Source organism: Callithrix jacchus, chromosome 15 (genome assembly GCF_049354715.1).
Source record: "Callithrix jacchus isolate 240 chromosome 15, calJac240_pri, whole genome shotgun sequence".
In the NCBI taxonomy this organism is placed as follows: domain Eukaryota; kingdom Metazoa; phylum Chordata; class Mammalia; order Primates; family Cebidae; genus Callithrix; species Callithrix jacchus.
In genome coordinates, this window is record NC_133516.1 from 103,502,890 (window position 1) to 103,530,654 (window position 27,765).

The 27,765-nt window shown below is 42.3% G+C and overlaps 2 protein-coding genes and 1 long non-coding RNA gene across 11 annotated transcripts in view; 2 read left to right on the forward strand and 1 right to left on the reverse strand.

Moving 5' to 3' along the window:
* NAA50 (N-alpha-acetyltransferase 50, NatE catalytic subunit) overlaps positions 1-8,535 on the forward strand; it is a 28,542-nt gene extending 20,007 nt beyond the window's left edge. For 3 of the 5 annotated variants that reach the window (XM_078352347.1, XM_017965250.4, XM_078352346.1), the window contains exons 2-5: positions 3,007-3,143; positions 3,564-3,683; positions 3,987-4,053; positions 5,600-8,535. In XM_078352347.1, the coding sequence (XP_078208473.1) occupies positions 3,641-3,683; positions 3,987-4,053; positions 5,600-5,777 (288 nt within the window). In that variant the 5' untranslated portion in view covers positions 3,007-3,143; positions 3,564-3,640 and the 3' untranslated portion in view covers positions 5,778-8,535. The remainder of the gene's footprint in view (positions 1-3,006; positions 3,144-3,563; positions 3,684-3,986; positions 4,054-5,599) is intronic. The other 2 variants (XM_078352348.1, XM_017965251.4) reach the window with 1 other exon arrangement.
* A 9,169-nt stretch (positions 8,536-17,704) lies between these two features.
* LOC118147765 (uncharacterized) lies at positions 17,705-25,167 on the reverse strand. 2 transcript variants are annotated; one of them, XR_013527753.1, is made up of 3 exons: positions 24,947-25,167; positions 23,973-24,060; positions 17,705-17,802 (listed from the first exon to the last, which is right to left on the reverse strand). It is a non-coding gene; the product is annotated as an uncharacterized LOC118147765 (long non-coding RNA). The 2 variants fall into 2 exon arrangements; XR_013527752.1 differs by lacking the exon at positions 17,705-17,802 and adding an exon at positions 18,277-18,351.
* Positions 24,485-27,765, forward strand: part of USF3 (upstream transcription factor family member 3) — a 57,130-nt gene continuing 53,849 nt past the window's right edge. For all 4 annotated transcript variants that reach the window (XM_078352343.1, XM_035274482.3, XM_017965248.4 and 1 more), the window contains exon 1: positions 24,485-24,772. The gene's annotated coding sequence lies outside the window, so the exon portion shown is untranslated. The remainder of the gene's footprint in view (positions 24,773-27,765) is intronic.

A 27,765-nucleotide genomic window follows, 5' to 3' on the forward strand; every position in this document is an offset into this window, starting at 1 on the left:
TGACAAGATCTCTTGAACCTTGGAAGTGGAGGCTGCAGTGAGCCTGGGCAACAGTGAAACCCTGTCTCAAAAAATAAATAAATAAATAAAGGATTCTGTATTTTACAGGATAACAGTATCCACAGATTTTTTTTTTTTTTTTTTTTTTTTCTTTTTATGTGAATGGTTGGTAGTGGGGAAAGTGAGTCCAGTAGATTTTAGTCAGGGAAGTGTTCTGGGCAAAATGTCATTTACTTTCAGCCTTAAAGAAGGAAAAAACCAGGTGTGCTTTAATGAAGAGGGGGAGTTGTGTGAATGAGATGTAATCTATTTAAAGAAAACATGAATTTCTTACAGGGAATTCATTGCATTTGTCAAATATTTGGGATGAGAAAAGGCCATACTTAAGTGGCTAGAAGTTGGAAGAGACTAGGACAAGAAAATCTCTATTTTTTTAATTTTTATTTTTTAGCCTTTCCTGTGGTCTGAGAGGTTTTTGAAACACATAAATCTCTTACTCCTTTACTAACATGTTTGTTTAATCTGGGTGGTTCCTAGGAAACTTCAGGTTTTAGGAAGACATACAAGACATGCAAAGATAATTGATTGCAACAAATAATACAGATCAGTGGTATAAAAACTAAACAATTGAGAAAGAAAGGCTAAAGGTTTCAGATGAGCTAAGCCTTTCAAAACTGCTAAGTATGACAGGAAGGATGCTTTATGGTATCTTTTGTGTTCTTCATATAGACTACTTAAATGGGGAGCAAAGTCTCCTCTGTTTTTGCCTCTAACTCCTTAGCAAGCAGAATGTTCTCCAAACTAGGCATTACAGAGTAATACATTAGAGAATTGTACTATAAGGTAAATATTATATCATATTCCTCTCTATCCAGGTAAATCAACTTTAGAAATTTCTTTTTTTTTTTTTAAATTTGTAATTGTTGCTGTTTTGTTTTGTTTTGTTTTTTTGAGATAGTCTCTCTGTCACCCAGAGTGGAATGCAGTGGTGCACAATCACAGCTTACTGTAGCCTCGACCTCCCAGGCTCAAGCAATCCTCTCACTTCAGCCTTCTAAATAGTGGGACCATAGGTACAAACCACCTCACCTGGTTTTTTTTGTTTTTGTTTTTGTCTTTTTAATTTTTATTTTTTTAAAGATGGGCCAACTATGTTGGCCAGGCTGGTCTTGAACTCCTGACCTCAGGTGAGCCACCGTGCCCAGCTCTCTTTTAAAAATTTCTTGTAAAGTTTTACTATATTGCCCAGGCTGGTCTTGAACTCCAGGGCTCAAAGGATCCTCTAACCTTGGCCTCCCAAAGTGCTGGGATTACAGGTCTTCATGCCCAGCTGGTGTTTTTTGTTTTTTAATCTAAATTTCAACGTTTCAAAATACAGTTTTTAAAATTACAATTTCTACTACACATTACAATTCTTTCAAGCATGCTTCTGTATATGTTAACAGAAGTCAGTTTTTAAATATAGTTGAAATGTGCTTTTTCTCTACAATATACCACAACATCTTTTTGGGCAAATAATACGGATGGAGTTGGGGGTGGGGGGAGTGTAGAATACTGTCAGGTTTGCCTTCTCGCATTTGATCTGCCTTTAATTAACAGTAGTGAAGTTCACTTCAGCTGTTAAAAATTCTTTTGTTTACAGCTCTATAGGTAAAACAACTTTCATACTTTGTTAGGAATTGGAACTCAGAACCTTTTAGCTTTAATCTCTTTGTTCATGGAACCAATTGTTTTGATTACTGGTGGTTTCTTAGGAATGCTCCTTGTATTAGTCCGTTCTCACGCTGCTAATGAAAACATACCCGAGACTGGCTAATTCATAAAGGAAAGATTGGTTTAATTGACTCACAGTTTCACAGGGTTGGGGAGGTCTCAGAAACTTGTAATCATGGTAGAAGGAGAAGCAAACACATCATTCTACACATGATGGCAGGAAGAAGAATGAGAGCAAAGAGGGGGAAAGGTCCCTTTTAAAATCATCAGATCGGCCGGGCGCGGTGGCTCACGCCTGTAATCCCAGCACTTTGGGAGTCTAGGGCCTGTGGATCACGAGGTCAAGAGATCGAGACCATCCTGGTCAACATGGTGAAACCCCGTCGCTACTAAATATACAAAAATTAGCTGGGCATGGTGGCGTGTGCCTGTAATCCCAGCTACTCAGGAGGCTGAAGCAGGAGAATTGCCTGAACCCAGGAGGCGGAGGTTGCGGTGAGCCGAGATCGCGCCATTGCCTCCGGCCTGGGTAACAAGAGCGAAACTCCGTCTCAAAAAAAAAAAAAACTATCAGATCTTGTGAGAACTCACTATCACGAGAACAGCATGAGGACAACCGCCCCTGTGATTGACCAGGTCCCTCCCATGATGTGGGAATTATGGGAGCAGCAATAAGATGAAATTTGGACAGGGACACAGCCAAACCATATTACTCCTGTTGCTTTCTTAATGGATCGTTTTCAAACTGAGGTGTTTTTCAAAATGTGTATTTCCTTCGTTTCATTTCCAGCAACTGTACTTCTGAAAATGGGGTATGTGTGTCCAGGAATGTGAATTTTGGGTATCACCTCTGTGATTCTGATGTAGGTAGTTCCTAGACCACGGTTTTCAATGAATAGAATGTGCATCGTATTGCATACTTCCATTATTTACTTATAATAAATTCCTTGGACAAATGAGCTGTAATTTTACCAGAAATAGGTGTATCTAAATTTTTCTGAACTACAAATAAGGAAAATTTTGACGCCTGTAGAATGTTATTCTGGCCTTTGTAGTAGTTGTTCTATACCATATTTGTCTCTAAGTGTATGTAATTGTATGAAAGCAATGAGAAGAATTTATATTGAATGGTGAAATTTGCATATAAATGGTAATCTTCATGAGGATATAAAGCCACTCTGAAGGAGTTGGATTTATCAATCATGTAAAAAAGACTTTAGTACCCCTTTCATATATTCATATTAACAAATGAGGCTAATTATATTTTATTGAGTACATTTTGATTTGTTCCAGTAGCCGGATCGAGCTGGGAGATGTGACACCACACAATATTAAACAGTTGAAAAGATTGAATCAGGTCATCTTTCCAGTCAGCTACAATGACAAGTTCTACAAGGATGTGCTGGAGGTTGGCGAGCTAGCAAAACTTGGTATAATACAGTTTTTTTCCTCCCTTCTTTTCTTTCTTTCTGTTCTTGAACCCTAGTTTTTTATAGAGCAGAAAGAGTTAACTAGTTTGCTTATATTACAAGTGAGGAAATGGGAGTGGTCTAGGTTGTGAGAAAAATCTCAGAGAATTCAGTTGAATAAAATAGCTGAATTTTAAAAAGAAATGCTAAATGTTCTTAATTATTTAGTGTCTGTATGCCTGTGTGTTTTCACTTATTAAACTATACTCTAGAGGACGCTTAAACTTCCTAAGATGGCATAAATGAGTTTTGAGGTCATTGATATTCATGGAATGGTTGATGAAATTTAATGCTGATAGCAACAGTGTAGTCCTTTAAAAGGGAAAAAGATTAACTAAAATGTGTTACTCTGTTGTTATATCTTCGTATTTTCCTTGGCAGCCTATTTCAATGATATTGCTGTAGGTGCGGTATGCTGTAGGGTGGATCATTCACAGAACCAGAAGAGACTTTACATCATGACACTAGGATGTCTGGCACCTTACCGAAGGCTAGGAATAGGTAAAAAATTCTTTGTGGTCTTTTTTTTTTCCTTCTTCTTCAGAGAAGCATAAATATATTATTTGTTAATGTGTCTGACCCAGTTAGTTAATTGGGTCTTTTTAAGGAATACTGAGAAAGGGTTACTGAATTTTACAAAATGTGGTGAAAAATAAGTGATGTTTATTAACGTAATTCTATTGGGAGCCCTGCATAGATTTGTTATGTATGTAGGACTCAATAAATAGTTCAAATGGCAAATGGATAGATGTATAATTTAAAGGCTGATTTACAGAGTCACATATTTGTTTGTTTTATTAACAGGAACTAAAATGTTAAATCATGTCTTAAACATCTGTGAAAAAGATGGTACTTTTGACAACATCTATCTGTAAGTAAAATAATATTTAATGTTCTTATCAAAGTGGTTTAATAAATTAGCAGTAGAAATCTTTACTAGAAACTTTAAAATCTGGCCACTTATTGTGCCTTTGGAAACACTATGGCAGTAGATATGTAATTGTTAGTTTTGTTTTATTAATAGTAGTAGATTAGGAACCTGAGATAGAACACATTGCTTTATTATATTACAATGAGAGCTCCAAAGTCATAAGGATGAAATCAGGATTAAAACTCAGGTCTTCAGAATTCATGGCCATTCAAGACCTTAAATACTACTTTTCTTGTGGAAAACCCTGTGTGTTTTGTTCAGGGATATGTGACATGATCATTTGTAATAGAGCTTAATAATCAAAACTAGGGATTATCTAGCTGAAATTATACTTGAATCTCAGGAGACTGTAGATTAAGAGCTATGACTAAGATCGCAGTCATAGATGTTTATAATTTGGTTTGGCCATGTGAGAGATTATATGGTGTTATAATTTTTAAGACATGCCAGGCCGGGCTCAGTGGCTTATGCCTGTAATTCCAGCACTTTGGGAGACCAAGGCAGGCTGATCATAAGGTCAAGAGATTGAGACCATGGTGAAACCCCGTCTCTACTTAAAAATACAAAAATTAGCTGGGCTTGGTGGTGCGCACCTGTAATCCCAGCTACTCGGGAGGCCGAGGGAGGAGAATTGCTTGAACCTGGGAGGCAGAGGTTGCAGTTAGCCGAGAATTGCACCACTGCACTCCAGCCTGGTGTCTGGTGACACAGCAAGACTCTGTCTCAAAAAAAAAAAGACATAACATGTTTTCAATCAATCAGAAGGAAGATAAATATTCAAACTTTGAGACCCTAGCTTTTTATTTTTCATTGTTTTTTTCTTTGTGTTATTAGGGCCTTTTAATAATTTCTCCTGTTTTTTTTTTTTTTTTTTTTTTTTTTTTGGCTTGCTTGCTTGCTTGTTTGTTTTTTGAGACAGTCTCACTCTGTGGCCAAGCTGGAGTGCAATGGCACGATGTTTACTCACTGCAACCTTGGGTTCAAACGATTCACCTGCCTCAGCTTCCCAAGTAGCTGGGACTACAGGCACGCGCCACCATGCCTGGCTGATTTTTTGTATTTTAGTAGAGATGGCGTTTTGCCATGCTGGCAGGATGATCTCCATCTCCTGACCTTGTGATCTGCCAGCCTCGGCCTCCCAAAGTGCTGGGATTACAGGCATGAGCCACTGCACCCAGCCATAATTTCTCCTCTTACAGTGAAAAATATTTTGATAGCTATGTTGCTTTATCCTTTGTTGGCTACAAGAATAAACACTATGAGCCTTCTAATCTCAGCCATTCGTCTTACAGAGTTTAGACAAGATTAGATTAAAAGTGTAAACTTTCGTTATAAGCTTTTAGATAAGCATGCCTAACCTTTGTTGATTGTTGGTAATTGTAAAGAGAATGTAACAAATGTCTACAGTATTCTTGCTATCTGTGGAGAATGCTTAAAACACGATGAAACCTTAATTTTAATGTTTCTGATTTTTCTTATGTCTCAGGCACGTCCAGATCAGCAACGAGTCGGCAATTGACTTCTACAGGAGGTTTGGCTTTGAGATTATCGAGACAAAGAAGAACTACTATAAGAGGATAGAGCCCGCAGATGCCCATGTGCTGCAGAAAAACCTCAGAGTCCCCTCTGCTCAGAATGCAGATGTACAGAAGACAGACAACTGATCAAATGACAAATGAACTTTCTTGCACTTGCTTGTCGCCAAATAAAAGAGAGGCCCATTGATTCCCCCCGTTTTCTTTTAAAGCTTTTCTCCCTCCTTGTTCTTGTTTTTCCTTCTTCCTTTCGTTTCCTCTAAGAGTTTTAGTACTTTCAAGGACTTAAAAAAAAATCATGTTTGGATTGTTTTCTCTTATTTTTGTGAGGTGGTTTGAAGGAAGGAAAAGGTAGATCTGTTTAATTTTGCAGTTAAAGTTAGATGGTCCTACAAATTTAGTTGTCAAATAATTGCAAATTTAATGTCCTGCTTTCACATTAAATGGCAGAGCCCACAAAATATTGTATATTTCAAAAGACAAATAGAAGCAGCAGCAATATCTTATTCTCTAATTCATAGACAAGTTGAGTGTGCTTGTGGTTCTTTGGGTTTTAAAAGACTTCATGGGATACTAATCCCTAGGCATTGCCTTCACTCCACCTTTAGTCCTTCTGAGCACACTCTCGGAAGTTGGAACATCATTATCCGTGTAAGAAATACTAAGCTTATTTTGATTATTAAGCAATTATTTCTTCTCTTCTTGCTGGTGGGTGGGGCAGTTTGGTTTAGGTAGTGTTATACTTTTGTCTAAATATTTGAGTTAAACTGCTTTTTTGTTATTGAGTGGGCTGGTTACTAGCAGGTTGGTTTTTCCTGCTGTTGATTGTTACTAGTGGCATTAACTTTTAGAATATGAGCTGGTGAGATTAATTTGTTTTAATATCCCAGCTAGAGATATGGCCTTTAACTGACCTAAAGAGGTTTGTTGTGATTTAATTTTTTCCCTGTTCCTTTTTCTTCAGTAAACCCAAAAATAGTCTAACCCTAAAAATTGAGTTGATGTCCTTATAGGTCACTGCCCCTAAATAAACGTGAAGCAGGTGTTTTCTGTTGAACATATTAAAAATACCTAAAGGAAGCTTAGATGGACCATGACATAATAAATGCAATTAATGTCATCCAGTGCCAGCTGTTAAAAGTGTAACCACTGAGCATTTGATTTTACAGGAAAAAATAGGCAATATTTTTGAGAATAACATAGCTGTGCTATTGCATATCTGTTGGAGAGCATCCCAGATTTGCTTACACTCTGTGCCTATGATACTGAGTTTAAGGATTTGGGGCAGGGATAATTGTTAAACATATTGCTTCTATTCTTGGAAAAGCAGAAGTGTAAAGTGTTAATAATACAAATGGCACTGTGTCCTCCACTGAGAGGACTGGTTTATGCCAGATCATTTTCTGGCACACAGGGAGTGGCTTTGACAGGTTGATAACTTTGTAAGATGGAAGACATCTGAAAGATTTTTGTTTGCCTCTTGTACTCCCATCTCCAATAGTTAGACATTTTCTCAGACTTTAAAATAATGCACAGGGCTTGAGCTTTCTGTCATTTGACTTTAAAAGGAAGTTTCATTCATAGTATTTATCCTGTTATGTAAAATTCTGGTATATAAGTCTCATCTCCAAATATGTTAAATGACAAAATTATTTTACAAAATGTTTATGCACACTTTGTAACCTTAAGTTTTTGAGAATGTGAAAGTACAAAGTGCAGTAGACTTCAACAGTCTCGAGTGCCAAGAATAATACAGAAAAAGAAGACAGTTGACGAAGGAGTTTATAGAGTTCTGATCTTAAGATGGTAAAAATGTAAAAAGACCTTGCTGGTTTTGGGGGGATGTTCATTTCTTAAACAATCCAAATCTAAGCTTAGAAGAAAAGTTTAGCATTAAGCACCTTTATCTTCATGGATAAGCTTCAGCTTGCTCTTGCCAAGAGAAGAGTGCTTGAGTTACAGAAGGTGTAATTAGTTTGAAGAATACAGCAGCCTTTTTGTAAACTTCCAGATATCAAAATGGACTTTGATATATAAATGGTTTTCTGAGATGACACTGCCTCTATTTCTATAACCATTTCACCTGGACTATCTAATCAGTCCTATGAATGTATCCCTAAATGTGGTTATTGAAAACCGAATAGCTGCCTCATGACAAGTACATGTTATTTAAGGAGGAAAAAATACTAAATTTTGAATTGTGTAGGCTCCCTATCAATATATATATAGTTTCTTTTTCCACGCTAGTCAATGACTTAAACTGTAAATGTTTATAAAAGGTTAATTGTCCTACATCAAACTTACATTAAATAATTCCATCCACTTATGGAGGAGGAGGAGAAAAATGTGGAAGAGGTAAAAAGCTGGGCACAACTTCATATGCCTATGAGTCAGTAAAGATCGAACTAATGTCCCATGTTGAGCTGATTATTTTGATATATGATGATAATTATCTTTGAGGTAGAACAGTTCTGTTAACTAGAAAATCACAGGATATATCCATCATATTTTTCAGGACAAATAGTTTTTACTGTGGGGCAAATAGGTTAAAATTACACTTTATGGTAGTTGCATTTAGGTTTTAAGGCAAAGAATCTAGAGAAATCTATGCAATATATAGTTTGTCCAGATTAGTTTTCATTTGGGAGAAGTTCTGAAATATCTCTAAAGCAGTTTGTTTACTCATCAATTGAAAAGTCCTCCAAAAAGAGAACTATTGGGAAACCATGGTGTGGTGGTGGAAAAGCAAAGCTCCCTCAGTTTTTTGGAGGGAATAACTTTAAAAAAATACTTAAATGGCTAAGTTTACTTGGTGCAGTTAAGAATTAAACTTGTCAATGTTAACATTGCTGTTACATCTGAAATAAACTTACGTGTTGTTCTGTTAGTGATCTGTGATATCTGTAAATGTCAAAGCTGCATTGCTGGATTCTGCAGCCAGCAACTGGACATACTCATTGTGTGGCATTTCCCTTACTGCTCGAATTTACTGTCACATTTCTCTAAGGTCTACTTTTAAAATCATTAAAATAGGCCAGGTGTAATTAAGGCATTCTAATTCAGATCTTCTGTGACTTGCTAGGTACACTGCCCAATAACTACAGTTCCAATGAGAAAGAAAAAAATAAGATCCAAGGAACTGTCCTGCTGCTGTAATTTGAATGTAATTGTTAGAAATACTTGACACTTGAGGCGGCAATCTAATTAGCAATATGTATTGGCTACAGATAACATTGAGGTTTTTGTTTTGTTTTGTTTGTAGGAAGGAAGGAGTTTAATGAGTTGGGAATTGGTTTCTAAGCTTTTTCCTGAATATCAAACATGAATTTAAGAATTTTCTTTAACAAAATTAATTCAGTATTTATTTCTAGTCAAAATTGTTAAAATGAGTTTTGCTTTTTTCATTCAAGGAACTGAGTAATCCTTGCCTAGTGTGTCTTAGTTATGACTGTAGTTTAAAACCACAAACGTATTATCTCCCACAGTTGGGGATCAGGAATCTAAGAGCTGCTTAACTGGGTGGTTCTGTCTTGAGAACTCAGAAGGTTGCAGTCAAGCTGTTAGCCAGGACTGTGCCATCTTGAAGCTTGACAAGGCTAGAGGAGTCATTTCCCAGATGTCTTGCTCACATGGCTCCTGGGCTTCAGTTCCTCACTAGATGGGTATCCCCATGGGATTGCCTGATGGACAACTGGCACGTGGCTTCCCCCAGAGCAGGTGATACAAGAAAGTGAGCAGAAGCCATATTTTTTAATGATGTAGCCTCAGGTGACATTATTTCTGCCATATTCCATTAGTCACACAGAGCAACCATCGAATCAGCCTGGTATAGTGTGGGAGAGGACTGCACAAGGATGCGAATACTGGGAGGTGGGTATCATTGGACCCCCTAGGAGACTCACACCTCTCAGAAGATGCCGGACTTGTCTCCCAAGGTCAGGGTAGTTGTAGTTAGTTGTGTTTTATTAGTCTCTAAAGCAAGTAGTCTTCTGGATGAGGGTTAGAAAGCACTGCACTTCACACTTATTCAGGATAGAAAGGAAATGGTCGGTCTAAAGGCTCTGCTCTTGTGGTTGGGATTTCAGTGGGGAGGGGAGACTAGTCTGTCTCAGTGATGACGTTCTCAGTGATTTGAACATTTCTGGGAAATTGGATACTACAGTCAAGTAGGCACAGTGAGCCTATGGAAATTTTTCAGGGAGTAAATGTTTTCTATGGCAGAGTGTGCTTAACTAGTTTTCCCTTGCAAGGCTGAACTGTAGGAAGTTAGTCCTAATTTGTGATACAGCCAAGTAATATAGTCATTGGAAAAAGGGCTTGAGTCAGATTTCTTTATGTGTAGTTCACTTGGTAGAACATTGAGAAATGTTAAGTCAGAGCAATCTGTTACTGGGACAGAAATTCTCAACCTTTTCAGTTCCCTAAAATTAAGATACTTGATTTCTTAGGTGAAATGTTTTTTATCTAGAGTGAATCAAGGTGTGTCTGTTCCTTGCTCAGTAGCTTCTAGAAGAAGAAAAAAATAGCATCAAGATCTGATTCCCAAACAGTTGGGAGCAGTAAGTTAATATGAAGGAATTGCTACTTATTAACAGCCTAGATTTTAGATCTAGAAGAATTATGACCTTTTAAAATGTGTGATGAAAGCTTAAATCCAGCATTTGGGAAGTTACTTTACTGCCTGGAATATTTAGGAGTTTGTAAACTTTGAGTTAGATATTCCTGCTTTAACTGCAACTAATTTGCCACATAGCTTAATTTCATCCCAGTTTTACTTGTTTTATTTACTGTCCTCAAAAACTCAAGGCATCTGAACTCAAAGGATCTAAACAGTATAAATTAAAGCGCATGCTAAATAGCTGCCCCTTTCACAGGACATCTGATGATAATGCTTTTCTTTGTTTATTTGTCCATACTTACAGAGCTTGTCTACTTTATCTTTGAGAAACCATTTTCCAGTATCAAAAATCTTCTTAAAAGATTTGAACAATGTTGAATTATCCTTGTCACTAGCAATCTCTTCCCCTAAAGTATAATGAAACTGTCAGATACTATATGTGTAATTGCTTATGCAGGTGAAATTCGAATACACAGCCTAAATAGTAAAACCCAGTTCCCTTAATAATATGAGCTTTGTTACAGCACCTTTAAAATAGTTTTACCGTATTCATTATCACCTTCCTAAGTTAGAAATGATCTTCCTTTAGTGGATATAAAAGTTGTACATTGTTTCTACAAATGTGTTGGGTGCCTACCATTCGGAGCTCTAGGGATACATTAGCGATCAAGGCAAATCATTTCTGTGATCTCATTAAAGATAAGTAGAATTCATGTCTAAGTGAAGGTCATCTCTTTACTAAAATTAATCAGCTTCTTCAAGGATCTCGATTTTACCTTAATTTTGAATTCCCTACATTGACTTGTTTTCTCTAACATTGGCTCCAGTACCAACAAAAAGCCTTAATTCCATAGGAGAACTGAGACTTAAAAGTGTGAAAAGGAGTGCAAAAGAGAAGTTCAGAATTTTTTTTTTTTTTTTTTTTTTTGAGACGGAGTTTCGCTCTTGTTACCCAGGCTGGAGTGCAATGGCGCGATCCCGGCTCACCGCAACCTCCGCCTCCTGGGTTCAGGCAATTCTCCTGCCTCAGCCTCCCGAGTAGCTGGGATTACAGGCACGCGCCACCATGCCCAGCTAATTTTTTGTATTTTTAGTAGAGACGGGGTTTCACCACGTTGACCAGGATGGTCTCGATCTTTTGACCTCGTGATCCACCCGCCTCGGCCTCCCAAAGTGCTGGGATTACAGGCGTGAGCCGCCGTGCCCGGCAAAAGTTCAGAATTTATGCAGCAGAAATAATCTAACATTGTAGAGGTTTTTTGTTGTTGTTTTATTTTTGAGACATGAGTCTCTGTCACCGGGTATCTCTGCAACCTCCATCAAATTCTGCTGTCAGCCTGCTGAGTAGCTAAGATTTATGCACCACTATGCCTGGTTTTATATTTTTGGTACAGACAGTGTTTGTACAACATGGCGAAACCCCATCTCTACTAAAAATACAAAAATTATCCAGGCATAGTGGTGTGCACCTGTAGTCCAGCTCTTCAGGAGGTGGAGGCCGGAGGATCACCTGAGCCCAGGAGGCAGAGTTTGCAGTGAGGCATGATCACGCCACTGCAATACAGCCTGAGCAAGAGAGCGAGACCCAGTCTCAAAATAATAATAATAAAATAAAAAATAACTGACCATATACAGTGTTGCCAAGGATGTGGAAAAATTCAAATTCTTATATACTACTAGTGGGAATATAAAGTAGTACCAGAACTTTGCAAAGCTGTTTGGCAGTGGTTTTAAAACTAAACACAGGCTGGGCATGTTGGCTCCTGCCTGGAATCTTAACACTGGGAAAGCTGAGGCAGGAGAATTACTTGAGTCCAGGAGTTGGAGACCAGCCTGGGTAACAGCAAGAATCTATCCGCACCCTCCCTGCCCCACCAAAAAAAGCCTCTCGAGCACAGGTGTTCAAGGCTGCAATGAACTGTGATTGTACCACTGCCCTCCAGTCTGGGCAACAGAACAAGACTCTGTCTTTAAGGGGAAAAAGTAAGTACACTGAATGACAGAAGATAGACAAGAAGGGTACATACTTAATGATTTCATTTATGTAACATAATAGAAAATGGAAATTAGTGTATAGTGGCTGAAAGTACATTAGTGGTTGCCTGGGGAGCAGAGGAGGGAATAAATGAGCATGGTAATTTGAGGAGCAAGAAGAACATGATTTTTTTTTTCTACTGTGGAAAGTTTCACAGGTATATATATATGTCAAAACTATCACATTATACATTGTAGGTATGCTCAGTTTCTGCAGGTCAGTTGTATCTCAGAACAGCTACAGGCATATCTTGTTGTATTGCTTTATTGAGAATCACAGGTATTACACTTTTTTTTTTTTTTTTTGAGACGGAGTTTTGCTCTTGTTACCCAGGCTGGAGTGCAATGGCGCGATCTCGGCTCACCGCAACTTCCGCCTCCTGGGTTCAAGCAATTCTCCTGCCTCAGCCTCCTGAGTAGCTGGGATTACAGGCACGCGCCACCATGCCCAGCTAATTTTTTGTATTTTTAGTAGAGACGGGGTTTCACCATGTTGACCAGGATGGTCTCGATCTCTTGACCTCGTGATCCACCCACCTCAGCCTCCCAAAGTGCTGGGATTACAGGCTTGAGCCACCACGCCTGGCTACACTTTTTTTCAAATTGAAGGTTTGTGTGAACCCTGCATTGAGCAAGGCTGGCAGTGCCATTCTTCCAACAGCATGCGCTCACTTCGTGTCTCTGTATCATATTTTGATAACTCTTGCAATATTTTAAACTGTTATTAATTTTGAGGGGGGGATTTTGGAACTATTAACTCTAAAGAATAATCTTTCCAGGCTGGGCATGGTGGCTTACACCTATAGTCGTGGCACTTTGGGAGGGTGAGGTGGGCAGATCACTTGAGCTCAGGAGTTTGAGACCAGCCTGGGCAAACAGGGTGAAACCCCATCTCTACTAAAAATACAAAAAATTAGCTGGGCACGGTGGCGCGTGCCTGTAATCCCAGCTACTCAGGAGGCTGAGGCAGGAGAATTGCCTGAACCCAGGAGGCGGAGGTTGCAGTGAGCTGAGATCGCACCAGCCTGGACAACAGAGTAAGACCTTGTCTTAAAAAAAAAAAAAAAACTCTTTCCAGTGTTTGAAGTTGAAGGTGTAAACCCATTGGAAGAGTTTTCAAAGCATGATATATGTCCCATGGAATATAATAGACCGTGATAGATAATGCAGTATAAGAAGAAAGTAGCCGGGCGCGGTGGTTGAAGCCTGTAATCCCAGCACTTTGGGAGGCTGATGTGGGTGGATCACGAGGTCAGAGGTTCGAGACCAGCTTGGCCAACATGGTGAAACCCCGTCTCTACTAAAAGATACAAAAAATTAGCCGGATGTGGTGGCACATGCCTGTAATCCCAGCTACTTGGGAGGCTGAGGTGGGAGAATTGCTTGAACCCAGGAGGCGGAGGTTGCAGTGAGCCGAGATTGCGCCATTGCACTCCAGACTGGGTAACAGGGAGAGACTCCCTCTCAAAAAAAAAAAAAAAGGAGAAAATAATGGATTTCATAGAAGAGGATAATGTGCTACATTGGTGTCATATTGCTCTTTTCAAAGATGAGGAATACATATTCGGTTTCTAGCAGGAGAGCTGACAAGGATGAACCATTGTTGCTGAACTTTTCTCATTGCTGGTTATTCAAATGTCATGGTAATTTGAGTGTTTACTATTTATTTAAACCGTTATTTTAGGTTCAAGGGTACCTGTACAGGCTTCTTATATTGGTAAATTGTGTATCATGAGGGTTTGGTGTACATATTATTTTATCACCCAGATAGTAAGCATAGTTCCCCATAGGTAGTTTTTGGATCATCACCCTCCTCCCACCCTCTACCCTCAAGTAGGCCCTGATGTCTGTTCCCTTCTTTGGGTTCATGTGTACTCAACGTTTAGCTCCCACTTATAAGTGAGAATATTCGGTATTTGCTTTTCTGTTCCTGCATTTATTCAGTTAGGATAGTGGCCTCCAGCTCCATTCATGTTGCGGCAAAGGACATGACCTTTTTCTTGTTTATGGCTGTATAGTATCCCATGGTGTATATGTATCATAATTTTCTGTAGCCAGTCTATAATTGATGGGTAATTAGATTGCGTCTATGTATTTCTATTGTAAACAGTGCTGTGAGGAACACAGGTGTGCATGTGCCTTTACGGCAGAACAATTCATATCCCTTTGGGTATGTACCCAACAATAGGATTGCTGGGTCAAATGGTAGTTCTGTTTAAGTTCTTTCAGAAATCGTCAAACTGCTTTTCTACAGTGTCTGAACTAATGTACATTCCCACCCGTAGTGTGTAAGCATTCCCTTTTCTCCACAACCTTCCCAGTATCTGTTATTTTTTGGCTTTTTTTATTTTTTATTTTTGAGATGAAGTCTTGCTCTGTCACCCGGGCTGGAGTGCAGTGGCACGATCTTGGCTCATTGCAACCTCTGCCTCCTGGGTTCAGGTGATTCTCCTGCCTCAGCCTCCCAAGTAGCTGGGACTATAGACACGTGCTACCACGCCCAGCTAATTTTTTGGTTTTTTAGTAGAGACAGGGTTTCACCATGGTAGACACGTTGGTCTCGATCTCCTGACCTCATGATCCACCCAAAGTGTTGGGATTACAGGCATGAGCCATTTTTCAGCTTTTTAGTAATAGCCATTCTAGGGCCAAGTGAGGTGGCACAAACCTACAGTAATTCAAGCATCTTGGGAGGCCCAGGTAGGCAGATCACTTCAGTCCAAAAGTTCAAGAACAGCCTGGGCAACATGGTGAAACTCCCTCTCTACAAAAACTACACAAATTAGGCTGGTGTAGTGGTGTGCACCTGTAGTCTGAGCTACTTAGGAGTCTGAAGTAAGAGGATCCCTTGAGCCAGGAGGTCCAGCTGAGATCACACCACTGCAGTCCAGCCTGGGTGACAGAGTAAGACCCTGTGAGAAGGAAAAAAAGTCATTCTAACTGGTGTGAGATGGTATCTTCTTGTGGTTTGGGTTTGCTTTCTCTAACGTTTAGTGATGTTGAGCATTTCTTCATATGCTGATTGGCTACATGTATATCTTCTTTTGAAAGGTGCCTGTTCATGTCCTTTGCCCACTTTTTACTGTAGTTTTTTTTAATTGTTAATTGGTTTGAGTTCCTTGTCAATTTTCAATGTTAGACCTTTGCCAGATGAATAGTTTGCAAATATTTTCTCCCAATTTGTAGGTTGTCAGTTTACTCTGTTGATGGTTTCTTTTGCTGTGCAGTTGCTCTTTAGTTTAATTAAGTCCCATTTATCAATTTTTTTGTCAAACTTTTATAATATTATATTGGTTATGGTGATATGTGATCAGTGATCTTTGATGTTGCTATTGTATTTCTTTTGGGGCCCCACAAATTGTGCCCGTATAAGATGGTGAAATTAATTGGTAAAAGTGTGTGTTCTGACGGCTCCACTCACCAGCCATTCCATCATCTCCGTCTCCTGAGGCCTACCTGAGACACAGTAATATTGAAATTAGGCCAATTAATAACCCTACAATGTTCTCTAAGTGTTCAAGTGAAAGGAAGAGTCATATGTCCCTCATTTGAAATTAAAAGCTTTCTAGCTTTTAATGACTAAGCTTAGCAAGGAAGGCTTGTTAAAACCCAAGATAGGCTAAAGGCTAGGCCTCTGGTACCAAGCAACCAAGTTTTGAATGCAAAGGAAAAGTTATTGAGGGAAATTAAAAGTGCGACTCCAGCGAACACACAAATGGTAAGAAAGCAAAGTAGCCTTAATGCTGATATAGAGAAAGTTTTAATGATCTCGATAGAAGATCAAACCAGCTGCAACATTCTCTTAAGACAACGCCTAACCCAGAACAAGGTGCTAACTCTCTTTAATCCTCTGAGGCCTGAAAGAGGTGAGGAAACTTGCAGAAGAGAAGTTGGAAGCTAGCAGAGATTGGTTCATGAGGTTAAGGAAAGAAGCCGTCTCCGTAACATGAAAGTGCAAGGGGAAGAAGCAAGGGCTGATATGGAATCTACAGCAAGTTACCCAGGAGATCTAGCGATGATCATTGATAAAGGTGGTTACATTGCACACTAGATTTTCAATGCAGACAAAACAGCTTTCTATTAAAAGATGCCTTTTTTTTTTCTTTTTTAATGTTTTTGTGTTTTTATTTTTATTTTTTCTACTTTTCTTTGTTTAAAAGATGATGTCTTACAGTACTTTAATAACTAGAAAGGAGTAAATGCCTGGCTTAAAAGCTTCAAAAGACGAGCTTACTCTCTTGTTAGGGGTAATGCAGCTGATGACTTTCAGTTGAAGTCGATGCTCATAGACCATCCCAATGATCCCAGAGCGCTAAGAGTTAGGCTAAGTCTACTCTTTGCATGCTCTAGTCGATGCTCACTGACCGTCCCAATGATCCCAGAGCCCTAAGAGTTAGGCTAAGTCTACTCTTCACATGCTCTGTAAGTGAAATTATAAAGCACATCTGTTTACAGGATGATTTACTGAATATTTTAAACTCATTGTTGAGCCCACTGCTCAGAAAAAAGATTCCTTTCAAAATATTACTGCTCACTGACAACGCACACAGTCATCCAAGAGCTCTGCTGGAGATGCGTGGGAGGTTAATGTTTGATGCTTGCTGACGCGGTGTCCATTCTGCAGCCCGTGGATCAAGGAGTAACGTCAACTTTCAAGTCTCATTATTCAGGAAATACATTTTATAAGGCTCTAGCCACCAAAACGAGGGGTCTTCAAAAAGTTCACAGAAAATTCATATTATGAAAAACTATGTGTATGGATTTCAAAAACTTTTCACACCAAAATAAACTTATACTAACTTGTTATAATATGTTTGAACAGGATGTAGTTTGAGGCACTAAAAAGGATAAAACATCAATTTATAAGAGCCCATTTCAGACCAACTTAAATTATGCTAAAATTAGCTGGGGGCGGTGACTCATACCTGTAATCCCAGCACTTTGAGAGGCCGAGGCAGGTGAATCATGAGGTCAGGAGATCGAGACCATACCGGCCAACATGGTGAAACCCCGTCTCTACTAAAATACAAAAATTAGCCAGGCATGGTGATGCGCACCTGTAGTCCCAGCTACTTGGGAGGCTGAGGCTGGGGAATCTCCTGAACCCAGAAGACAGAGGCTGCAGTGAGCTGAGATCACACCACTGCACTCCAGCGCACAGCAAGACTCCCTCTAAAAAAAAAAATGCTAAAATTGAAGCAAGAACAAACATCACATAAAAGCTATGGGCCAGACATGGCGGCTCATACCTGTAATCCCAACACTCCAGGAAGCTGAAGCAGGCAGACCTCTTAAGCCCAGGAGTTCAAGACCAGCCTGGGAAACATGATGAAACTTCGCCTCTTCAAAAACTACAAAACTTAGCCAGGCGTGGCTGCATGCACCTGTAGTCCCAGCTCCTTGGGAGGGTGAGATGTGAGGACCGCTTAAGCCCGGGAGGTCAAGGCTGCAGTGAGCCATGTTTATGCCACTGTACTCCAGCCTGGGTGACAGACTGAGACCCTGTTTCAAAAAACAAACAAAACACGAATTTTTGGTGACACTTGGGTGGAAGAATGGTAAAGTCATTGTCATTGGTGCTTTACGAAATGTTTTTTTTTTTTTTTTTTTTTTTTTTTTGAGACGGAGTTTCGCTCTTGTTACCCAGGCTGGAGTGCAATGGCGCAATCTCGGCTCACCGCAACCTCCGCCTCCTGGGTTCAGGCAATTCTCTTGCCTCAGCCTCCCGAGTAGCTGGGATTACAGGCACGCACCACCGTGCCCAGCTAATTTTTTGTATTTTTAGTAGAGACGGGGTTTCACCATGTTGACCAGGATGGTCCCGATCTGCTGACCTCGTGATCCACCCGCCTCGGCCTCCCAAAGTGCTGGGATTACAGGCTTGAGCCACCGCGCCCGGCCTACGAAATGTTTATGAGGGCAGAGCCCCAAAGAAATCAACAGTTTACAAATATATACATAATTTTAGGAAGAAAGGATATGATATTGAAGATGAAGCCCACAGCTGCAGACCATCCACATCCATTTGTGAGAAAAAGTTTTATTCACACCCTAATTGAAGAGAATCATTGGTCAATGATTTAACAACAGAATAGCCAACACCATGGGCTGGGTGTGGTGGCTCATGCCTATAATCCCAGCACTTTGGGAGGCCGAGGCAGGTGGATCACAAGGTCAAGAGTTTGAGACCAACCTGGCCAAGATGGTGAAAACTTCTATTAAAAATATAAAAATTAGCTGAATGCGGTGACGGTTGCCTGTAATCCCAGGTACTCGGGAGGCTGAGGCAGGAGAATTGCTTGAACCCGGGAGGAAGAGGTTGCAGTAGCCAGGATTGAGGCAGACAACTCATCAGTTGCAGACAAGAGCAAAGTTTTCAATGGAAATTTTAAAACAAGCGAGACAAAGATCCTGAAGCACTTCTGAGTATTATAACACTACATGAAACACGGCTTTACCAGGATGGTCCTGAAGACAAAACACAATGAAAGCAATGGCCATCACGGGGTGGAAGTGGCCCCGTCAAAGCACAAGTGAAAGGGTCAAGAGATGCTTGAGGCACTTTGCCTGTTGACTTTCTGGAGGGCCCCAAAATAGTAACTTCTGCTAATTATGAGAATGTTTTGAGAAAGTTAACCAAAGCTTGAGCAGAAAAATCCCCAGGTGAGCTTTCAGTGGCTAGTACTTCTTCACCACAACAATGCTTATGCTTCCAATCAAATAAGGGCAATTTTGCATGAGTTTTGATGGGAAATCATTAGGCGTCCACCTTATGGTCCTGGTTTGGCTCCTTATGACTTCTTCATGTTTCCTAACCTTAAAAAAATCTTTAAAAGGCACCCACATTTCTTCAGTTAATAATCAGTAAAAAAGACTGCATTGACATGGTTAAATTTCCAGGTCTCCCAATTATTTAAGGACGGACTAAATTGCTGGTATCGTTGCTTACAGAAGTATCCTGAAGTTGAAGTTGATGGAGTTTTTATGTTCAGAAATCATGTTTATATTTTTATCTTTTAATTCATTTTTTCCACAAACTTTTTTTTTTTTTTTGAGCCAAGGTCTTACTCTGCTGCCTAGGCTGACATGCAGCCATATGTACTGGCTCACTGCAGCCTTGATCTCCTGGGCTCAAGCAGTCCTCCCACCTCAGTCTCCTGAGTAGCTGGGACCACAGGCACATGCCACCATGCCCAGTCAATTTTTAATTTTTTAGTAGAGACAGGGTTTCACCATGTTGCCCAAGCTGGTCTCAAACTCCTGGGCTCAAGCAGTCCTCCTGCATCAGCCTCCCAAATTGCTAGGATTACAGCTGTGAGCCACCGAATCTGGCTACGGAGTTGCTTTTCATGGATGAGCAAAGTGGTTTGATGGGATAGACTCTGCTGTGAACATTGTGGAAATGACATTCACGGAATTGGAACAGTACATGAATTCGTTTGATAAAGCAGCAGCAGGGTTTGAGAAGACTGGCTCCAATTTTAATTTAATTTAAAACACTTTAAATTTAAACATTTATGTGTTTATTTAACAGATGGGGTCTCACTCTGCTGCCCAGGCTGGAGCACAGTGGCTTGATCACAGCTCACCACAGCCTCAATCTCCTGGGCTCTAGTCATCCTCCCACCTCAGCCTCCCAAGTAGCAGAGGCTGCAGGTGTGTGCTACCAGTTCATTTAAATTTTTTTATGGTTGGTACAGACAGGGTCTCTCTTTGTTGTCCAGGCTGGTCTGGATTTCCCAGCCTCAAGTGATCCTCCCACCTCCATCTCCCAAGACATGTCTTTTTATGAGACATAGTCTCATTCTGTCAGCCAAGCTGGAGTGCAGTGGCCCAACCTCAGCTCACTGCAACCTCTGCCTTCCAGGTTCAAGCAATTCTGCCTCAACTCCCGAGTAGCTGGGATTACAGGCGCATGCCACACCCGGCTAATTTTTATATTTTTAGTAGAGATGGGGTTTCCCTAATGTTGTTAAGCAGGTCTCAAACTCCTGACCTTGTGATCCGCCCACCTTGGGTTCCCAAACTGCTGGGATTACAGGAGTGAGCCACTGCGTCCAGCTTTTCTTTTTTTTTTTTTGTAAGACAGGGTCTCACTGCTGTCGCCCAGGCAGAAGTGTAGTAGCGAGATCATGGCTCATTGTTAACTCCACCTCAGGCTCAAGTGATCCTCTCAACTCATTTTTTTATTTGTCAAATTTTTTTTTTTTTTTTTTTTTTTTTTTTTAGATACTGGGTCTCACTATGTTGCCTAGTCTGGTCTCAAAGTCCTGGGCTTAAGCAGTCCACAGGCATGAGCCACAGTGCCTGCCCAACAAAAATGTGTGTGACTTGCTTTTCTGTAATATTCTCTCTCTCTCTCTCTTTTTTTCTGAGATGGAGTCTCGCTCTGTCACCAGGCTGGAGTGCAGTGGTGCGATCTCCGCTCTCTGTGATATCGGCTCACTGCAATCTCTGCCTCCTGGGCTCAAGCAATTCTCCTGCCTCAGCCTCCCAAGCAGCTGAGATTACAGGCACGCGCCACCATACCCAACTAATTTTTGTATTTTAGTAGAGATGGGGTTTCACCATGTTGGCCAGGATGGTCTTGATCTCCTGACCTCATGATCTGCCCTCCTTGGCCTCCCAAAGTGCTGGGATTACAGGACTGAGCCACCGCGCCAGCCCTGTAATATTCTCTTTGTAGTAGTGGTTTGGAATCCAACTCAAAATATCCCTGAGGTATGCATGTATTTTATTTTATTTTTTTAGTGACACTGTTGAGCAAATAAAAAGCAAGACACTGACTGGGTGAAAATGTTTGCACAACACATATCTGAGAGAGAATTTTTATCCAAAACACCTAAATTTTTTTTGCAATTCAATAAGATAAGCATATCGATTTTTAAATGGGCTAATTATTATTATTATTGTTATTTTCTGTGACGAAGTTTTGCTCTTGTTGTCTAGGCTGAAATGCAATGGTGTGGTCTAAGCTTAGTGCAACTTCTGTCTCCTGGGTTCAAACGATTCTCCTGCCTCAGGCTCCCAAGAAGCTGTAATTATAGGCACCTGCCACCACACTTGGCAGATTTTTGAAATTTTGCAAGGGATGGGGTTTCACCATGTTGGCCGGGCTGGTCTCAAACTCCTGACCTCAGGTAATCCACCTGACTCAGCCTCCCAAAGTGCTAGGATTACAGGTGTGAGCCACCGCGCCTGGCCTGCGAGGATCTCTTTAGTCCGGGAGTTCAAGACCAGCCTGTGGAACACAGACCTTGTTGCTACAGTTTTTTCTTTTTTAATTAGCCGAGTGTGGTGGCAAGTGCCTATAGTCCTAGCTACTTGGGAGGCTGAGGCAGATCCCTTGAGCACAAGAGTTGAGGTTGCAGTGAACATGATCACACCACTGCATTTCAGCCCTGGGTGACAGGGTGAGACCCTTATCTCAAAAAAATAAAAATAAAAATAAAAAAAAGAGCCGGCCATTCAACTTGTTCCATTCAGAAAGGAAAAGAATGGCTTCTAAGCCGAACACTTCGACAGAGAAGTGAGAGTTAAAAAGCTACACGGGTCTGACGAATGGGCCCGAAAGAGATTCAGAAGGTAAGAAAAGAAGAGGAAATGAAGGAGACGGGAAAAGGTGAAGGAGTGGGGCAAAGGTCATTTGCTGGGAACCTGGCTACCCAGATTTTTATGCACCCAGGGCAGCCTGGGAGCCCTGTTGCCCCTCGCGCCGCTGGGGACGCGGAGCCGACAGGGAAAAGAGGGGTGCACACCCTGCAGGTGTTGGCACCCCGCAGGGGTCCGTGGGAAGGAGGCGCACTTTGCCCAGCTCTTGCCTCCGGGAGCAGGAAGGGGGTGGGTGGAACTGAGCCTGGGGCCTCCCAGCAGCCCTGGCTGCCTCCGGGCTGTCAGCAGCTCCCTCCCGCTGTCACTCATCTCCAGTAGCAGGAATAAACAGAGGTCTTGATATGAAACTGGGGATGCAAGGAAGCGCTTATAAATCATGCAAATAGTCTTTTAGAACCATTGGAAAGTCTCAACAATGTGGGTGAAAATCAGATTGTCCACTTGGAAAAAATGAACAGCTCTATAGACTGATTCACTTGGCCGTTATATTCTACCACCATATAGGCACTTGGAGCACTGCCAGCTAGCTTGCAAGTAGGACTGGTGTGATTACCTGAAACTGATGTTAAAAGGGTAAAGCCAAGGAAAAGATCCCTGGGCCTCAGCCCAGGAGCTGAAGACCAACCTGGGCAACATAATGTGACCCACATTTCTACCCAAAACAAAAAATAATTGCTGGGCATGTGGTCCCAGCAACTTGGGAGACTGAGGTGGGAGGATTGCTTGAGTTTGGGAGGTGGAGGCTGCAGTGAGCTGTTATAGCACCACTGACCTTCAGCCTTGGTGACAGAGGGAGACCCTGTTGCAGGAAAAAAGAAAAGGAAAGGAAATAAAAGAAAAAGACAAGTGAAAGAGAAAACAAAAGAAAAAAGAAAAATCCCTGTTTGGGATTTAGGCTATACTTAGGAAATAAGGATTAATTGAAAAACCTAATATTCTGATCTTTATCAAACAGAAAATGCTTTTCTAAGTCTATATCGTGCCAGAAAGGTATTAATGTGTATTTTTAAAAGTGATCTAAATAAACTGTTAAATTCTTTTTCATGAAACATCAAAAGTATTCGTGTGGCTTTACTTTAGAATTGATGCATTGCAGTTGTTTAGGAAATCATGCATACCCTAGATATGATATTTGTTAACCAGAAATATCTAATAATCTGAACACATTGGAAATTGTGCCCTACGGCCGAGCATACAATTCTACGGTGGTGTTACTAGCATTGCTGTCATGGCTCTGACTCTAGACTCTTTCTTATCTGCAGCTCTGATTTGGTTGTACCAAGTCTGTTCAAAGGCTAAGTACAACTTCATTGTGTCTAGATGGGGGAGTCAAAGAAATGTCTAGCCTGTTCATTAGTGCCACGGGTTTATAAGCAACATTACAGGCATTCCGTTTCATCACAGCTTTTCAATCTGCTATACGAACGTACGACTCAGTTACTGTTTACCTTTACCCTTTTTGTCAAGGCGGGGGCTGCTGCTTCTGTATTCAGGCTCAAGTAATTCCCATTATGCCATGCCCTGTGTGCACCTTCTGGGAGTTATGTGATCTGGAAGTTAGCCCATGGACATCTAAGATCTGGGAAGCCTCCGAATCTGGTAGTGGAAGGGCCTGGAAATCTACAACCACAACTAGGTAGAGGACACCTGTTTCGGGAGGGGTGATAAAATAGGAAGCGAAACGAGGAAAAGGGAGTTGTGATCACGGTTCCAAAGGCTCCACACCCATCTTGGAGTTAGGGGGCACTCAGGTCTCTGTTTCGTGACCCGTGGCCCCACGCCTCCAAGACCCAGGTCTTCAGTGACCCAGGCTTGAGATTTCAAACCCCATCCCCCAATGCCAAACTCCCTTGTCCCAGCTGGGAGGCCCCAGGGCATTTCTGAACATGGCCATCTCCAGTTCGCAGAAATCTGCGTTGCTGCAAATAGAGGAGGACAAGCGATCACAGCCCACGAATGCGAGCAGCGTCAAGTCAGCAACAATATTCCAGCTGCAGAGAGGTCGGAGACTTCTGATGATCTCCCTCCTTCTCCACCTTAACTAAGAGGCATCTTCTCACCTTCCCGCCCTCGGCGCCAAGAGGGGCTAACTAATCCGAAAGGCTTCGTGCCCTCTTCCTTTTCCATTTTTCGACTTCCAAACTCCCACTGAAAGATAAGGAAGGAGACCACGGAACACGATACAAAGAAGTTTCTTAAAACGCCTTCTTTTCTAGGTTCTCAAGGCGTCCCCTTTAAGGAACCAGGCCCACCTCTTTCCCATTCACCTACTGGCTTTCCTTCCTGTCCGTCATTCTACCTTTAAGAATATTTCCTGTTCCTTCAACCCAACTTGCACACCTCCGCCCCCCGGCCCTCCTCATTGGGCCGCCCGAGTCCCGTTCATTCCTTGGTTTTCTCTCCGCCTCCTCCCGCCCCCTGGCGTAGCGCAAAAGCATTGTCTTCTTATTGGCTACTATGGCAGCGTTCCGCATCCTGATTGGCGGGTGGAGTGACAGAGGCGGGAGCGCGGCGCGCCCAGGGTAGGCTGTTCGCTCGCTGAGCAGCGGCCGCGGGAGGGGCGGGGAGGGGCGGGGGGAGGGGGGCTGGGAAAGTTGAGGCCGCGCTGCCGCCGGGTCTCCGGCCTTGAGGGCTCGGGCTCGCAGCGGCGGCGGTGGCCGCAAAAAGAAGCGGCGGGGGCGGGGGGAGAGGAGGGCCTGGGCCCGCGCTCCCCCAGCCCCGGAGGAGCAGGCGGCGGCTGCGGACGGAGCGATTCGCCCAGACGGTCGGACACTCCTGCCTTCCCCTCCTGGGATCATGACCCAGGCGGGGGTCGCCGCCGTCGCCGCCGCCACCGCGGCCGAGACCGCGCAGCCGGCGGGTAAGTGACTGCGGGAGGGGGCCGCTGACAGCCGGGGCGGGGGGCGGGGGCCGGGGCTGCGGGGGCGGCTCCGGGGGGCGGCCCCGGGCTCAGCTCCACCCACCCCCTTCCTGCTCCCGGAGGCCGGGGCTGCGCTCAGTGCGCCTCCTTCCCGGGGACCCCCGCGTGCGGTACCTGGTGTGGTGCCAGCGCCCGCGGCGTGCGCGCCCCTCAGCTGCCCGGCCCCTGGGGAGCTCGCCCTGCGCCCAGCTCCTAACGCACGGGGGCCGAGAGGGGCCCCACGCTGCCCTGGGTGCATGAAGAGCTGGGCAGCCGGGCTCGCCCCAGATGGCCTTTGCCCGCCTCCCTCGCCTTCGCCGCCTTCTTTCCTCGCCCTCTGAATTTCGTTCGGACCCAGTCGTCAGACTCGCTCGTGGCTTTTTTTTCACTCTCGCTCCCCTGTCGAAGTGTTCGGCTGACGTTTTCGTTTTAGAAACCATTCTTTTGCTTTCTGAATAGAAGCAGTGCAAGTGAATGACCAGCTCTTGAAGTCTACTTTCATATATCCGGGTGAAATTTGCAATTCCTGGCTCTTGTTCACGTTTGCAGTTTAGACATTTGAATTCACCCCACTCACTCCTGAAGCCTCTCCTCCCAACCCTCCCCGTTACATTGGGATGAGGTCCTTTGCGATTATTAATTTTATCTGGAAACAAGAGACTGCGTAAACCAAAGTGCAGAATTTCAACTTCTGTTCGCATAACATTTTTACCGTCAAATAGATGCAGTGACCTAACACCACACAAAACAAGGCAATCGTGGCCAACTTTGTAGGTAAAGAAGACATTTCCTTACCTATAAACAACGTGCAGATTTCTTGAATAAATCTTACGGTGAGTAACATGGATCCTGAAGCATATTCCCACGTTTGCTCTTTTGTAAAGAAAACCAGACAGACCGACCTACTTTTCAAAGGATCAGCAGGCTCTTCTACTCTCCATTCACCTTGAGGACTTTTTTCTCCCGGACGGGACTCTTGTTTAACATAGGACAGAGTTGCTGTTTCGAATACATAGGTTGTTTCTCTTTAAGTACTCAGAAAGTACTCTTTGCAAACTAAGTGAAATACATTGTAATTGCACTTCTGAAAGCAGAAGTAGTATAATATATCCATGCAAGAATCAATACTTAAATGTTAACGTTTTGCGTGAGTCTAATCCAAGCTTGTCTAACCACCGTCCCAGGACGGCTTTTAATGCCGCCCAAGACAACAAATTCATAAACTTTTTATTTTTTGAGACAGCGTCCCACTGTCGCCCAGGCTGGAGTGCAGTGGTGTAATATCAGCTCACTGCAAACTCTGCCTCCCGGATTCAAGCAATCTTCCTGCATCATCCTCCTGATTAGCTGAGATTACAGGCGTACGCCACTAGCCCAGCTAATTTTTGTGTTTTTCAGTAGAGACGGTTTCTCCGTGTTGACCAGGCTGATCTTACACTCCTGACTTCAGGTGATCTGCCTGCCTCGGCCTCCCAAAGTGCTGGGATTACAGGCATGAGCCACCGCGCCCAGCCTCAAATTTGTAAACTTTCTTAAAACATTGAGATTTTTGTTTGTGATTTTTTTTTCTTTTCATCAGCTATCGTTAGTGTTAGTGTATTTTATGTGTGGCCCAAGACAATTCTTCTTCCATTGTGGCCCAGGGAAGCCAAAAGATTGGACTCCCTGGTCTAAGCTGAAAGACATAGGTGTGCATAGGTAATGGGTTCTCTCTGTATTTAGGAGTTTTGTAAAATCCACACGCAGCCAAGAACATCTAATAAAAAAGCAGTGCATCGCGCGGCTGTAAGAGCCGCTTAGAATTGAAGAAGTACTTACTTTTTAGGTTAGGTGTCTATGGAACACCATGGAAGTACTGTTCTAAAGCTGTAGGCTCTACACGCAATGAACCAGTCATGTATGAGAAACTGATGGGTACTTTTCCTATTTTCAGAGCTTAGCCTTGTGGAGAAGGGAAAAGAAACACTAAGAAAACTGAGAATTTTTAACTCAGGTTAGAAGATAAGCTTCAACAGGTAATCAGCTCAGATTTGTTGCTTATAAACAGGGTCTTAAATCAAGCTAGAGTCTTGATTGTATCTGCCATGCTTTACCTCTCTATTCCCCAGCCCAGTGGTTCTCAACCTAGACCGTACCTGAGCATCACCTTGTGTGTCTTTAAGTTTTAATGCCCAGGCCATTTCCCCCAGAAATTCTCTTACTTTTGTTCTGGAGTAAAGCTCTACCATGGGCATATTTTTTTTTTTTTTGAGACGGAGTTTCGCTCTTGTTACCCAGGCTGGAGTGCAATTGCACGATCTCGGCTCTCCGCAACCTCCGCCTCCTGGGATCAGGCAATTCTCAGGCTCCTGAGTAGCTGGGATTACAGGCACGCGCCACCATGCCCAGCTAATTTTTTGTATTTTTAATAGAGACGGGGTTTCACCATGTTGACCAGGATGGTCTCGATCTCTTGACCTCGGGTGATCCATCCGCCTCTGCCTCCCAAAGTGCGGGGATTACAGGTGTGAGCCACCGTACCTGGCCCCCATGGGCATATATTTTAAAGCTCTCCAGGTGATTCTGTTCAGTGGCCCTGGCTGAGAACTCCCATGAGAGTAGAACAGCGTCCAAAGGCTAATCTTGTGTTCTGGGCTTTTCTAAATCAGGCTTCACACATGTGTCTAACTTTCCCCCCACTGCTTTTGTTAAAAATGTTGGCCTTTCTCAGGATATGGAGACCTTTCCCCTGTTCTTCCGTCCTGCCAACAATAGTTCTGATTACACTTTTATGAAGGTTTTCTGCATAGCTTACTCTGGTTCTTATTGATCAACTCCCTTTGAACTTTTATGCTACACGTTGTTTAAAAGACTCCCTTTATGCTTACAGCATATGGCAGTTTAAATTCTATGTGTATGTGTTTCATTCTTCTCAAATGTAATGAGAAGGAATATTTTACTTTTCATCTCTTCTA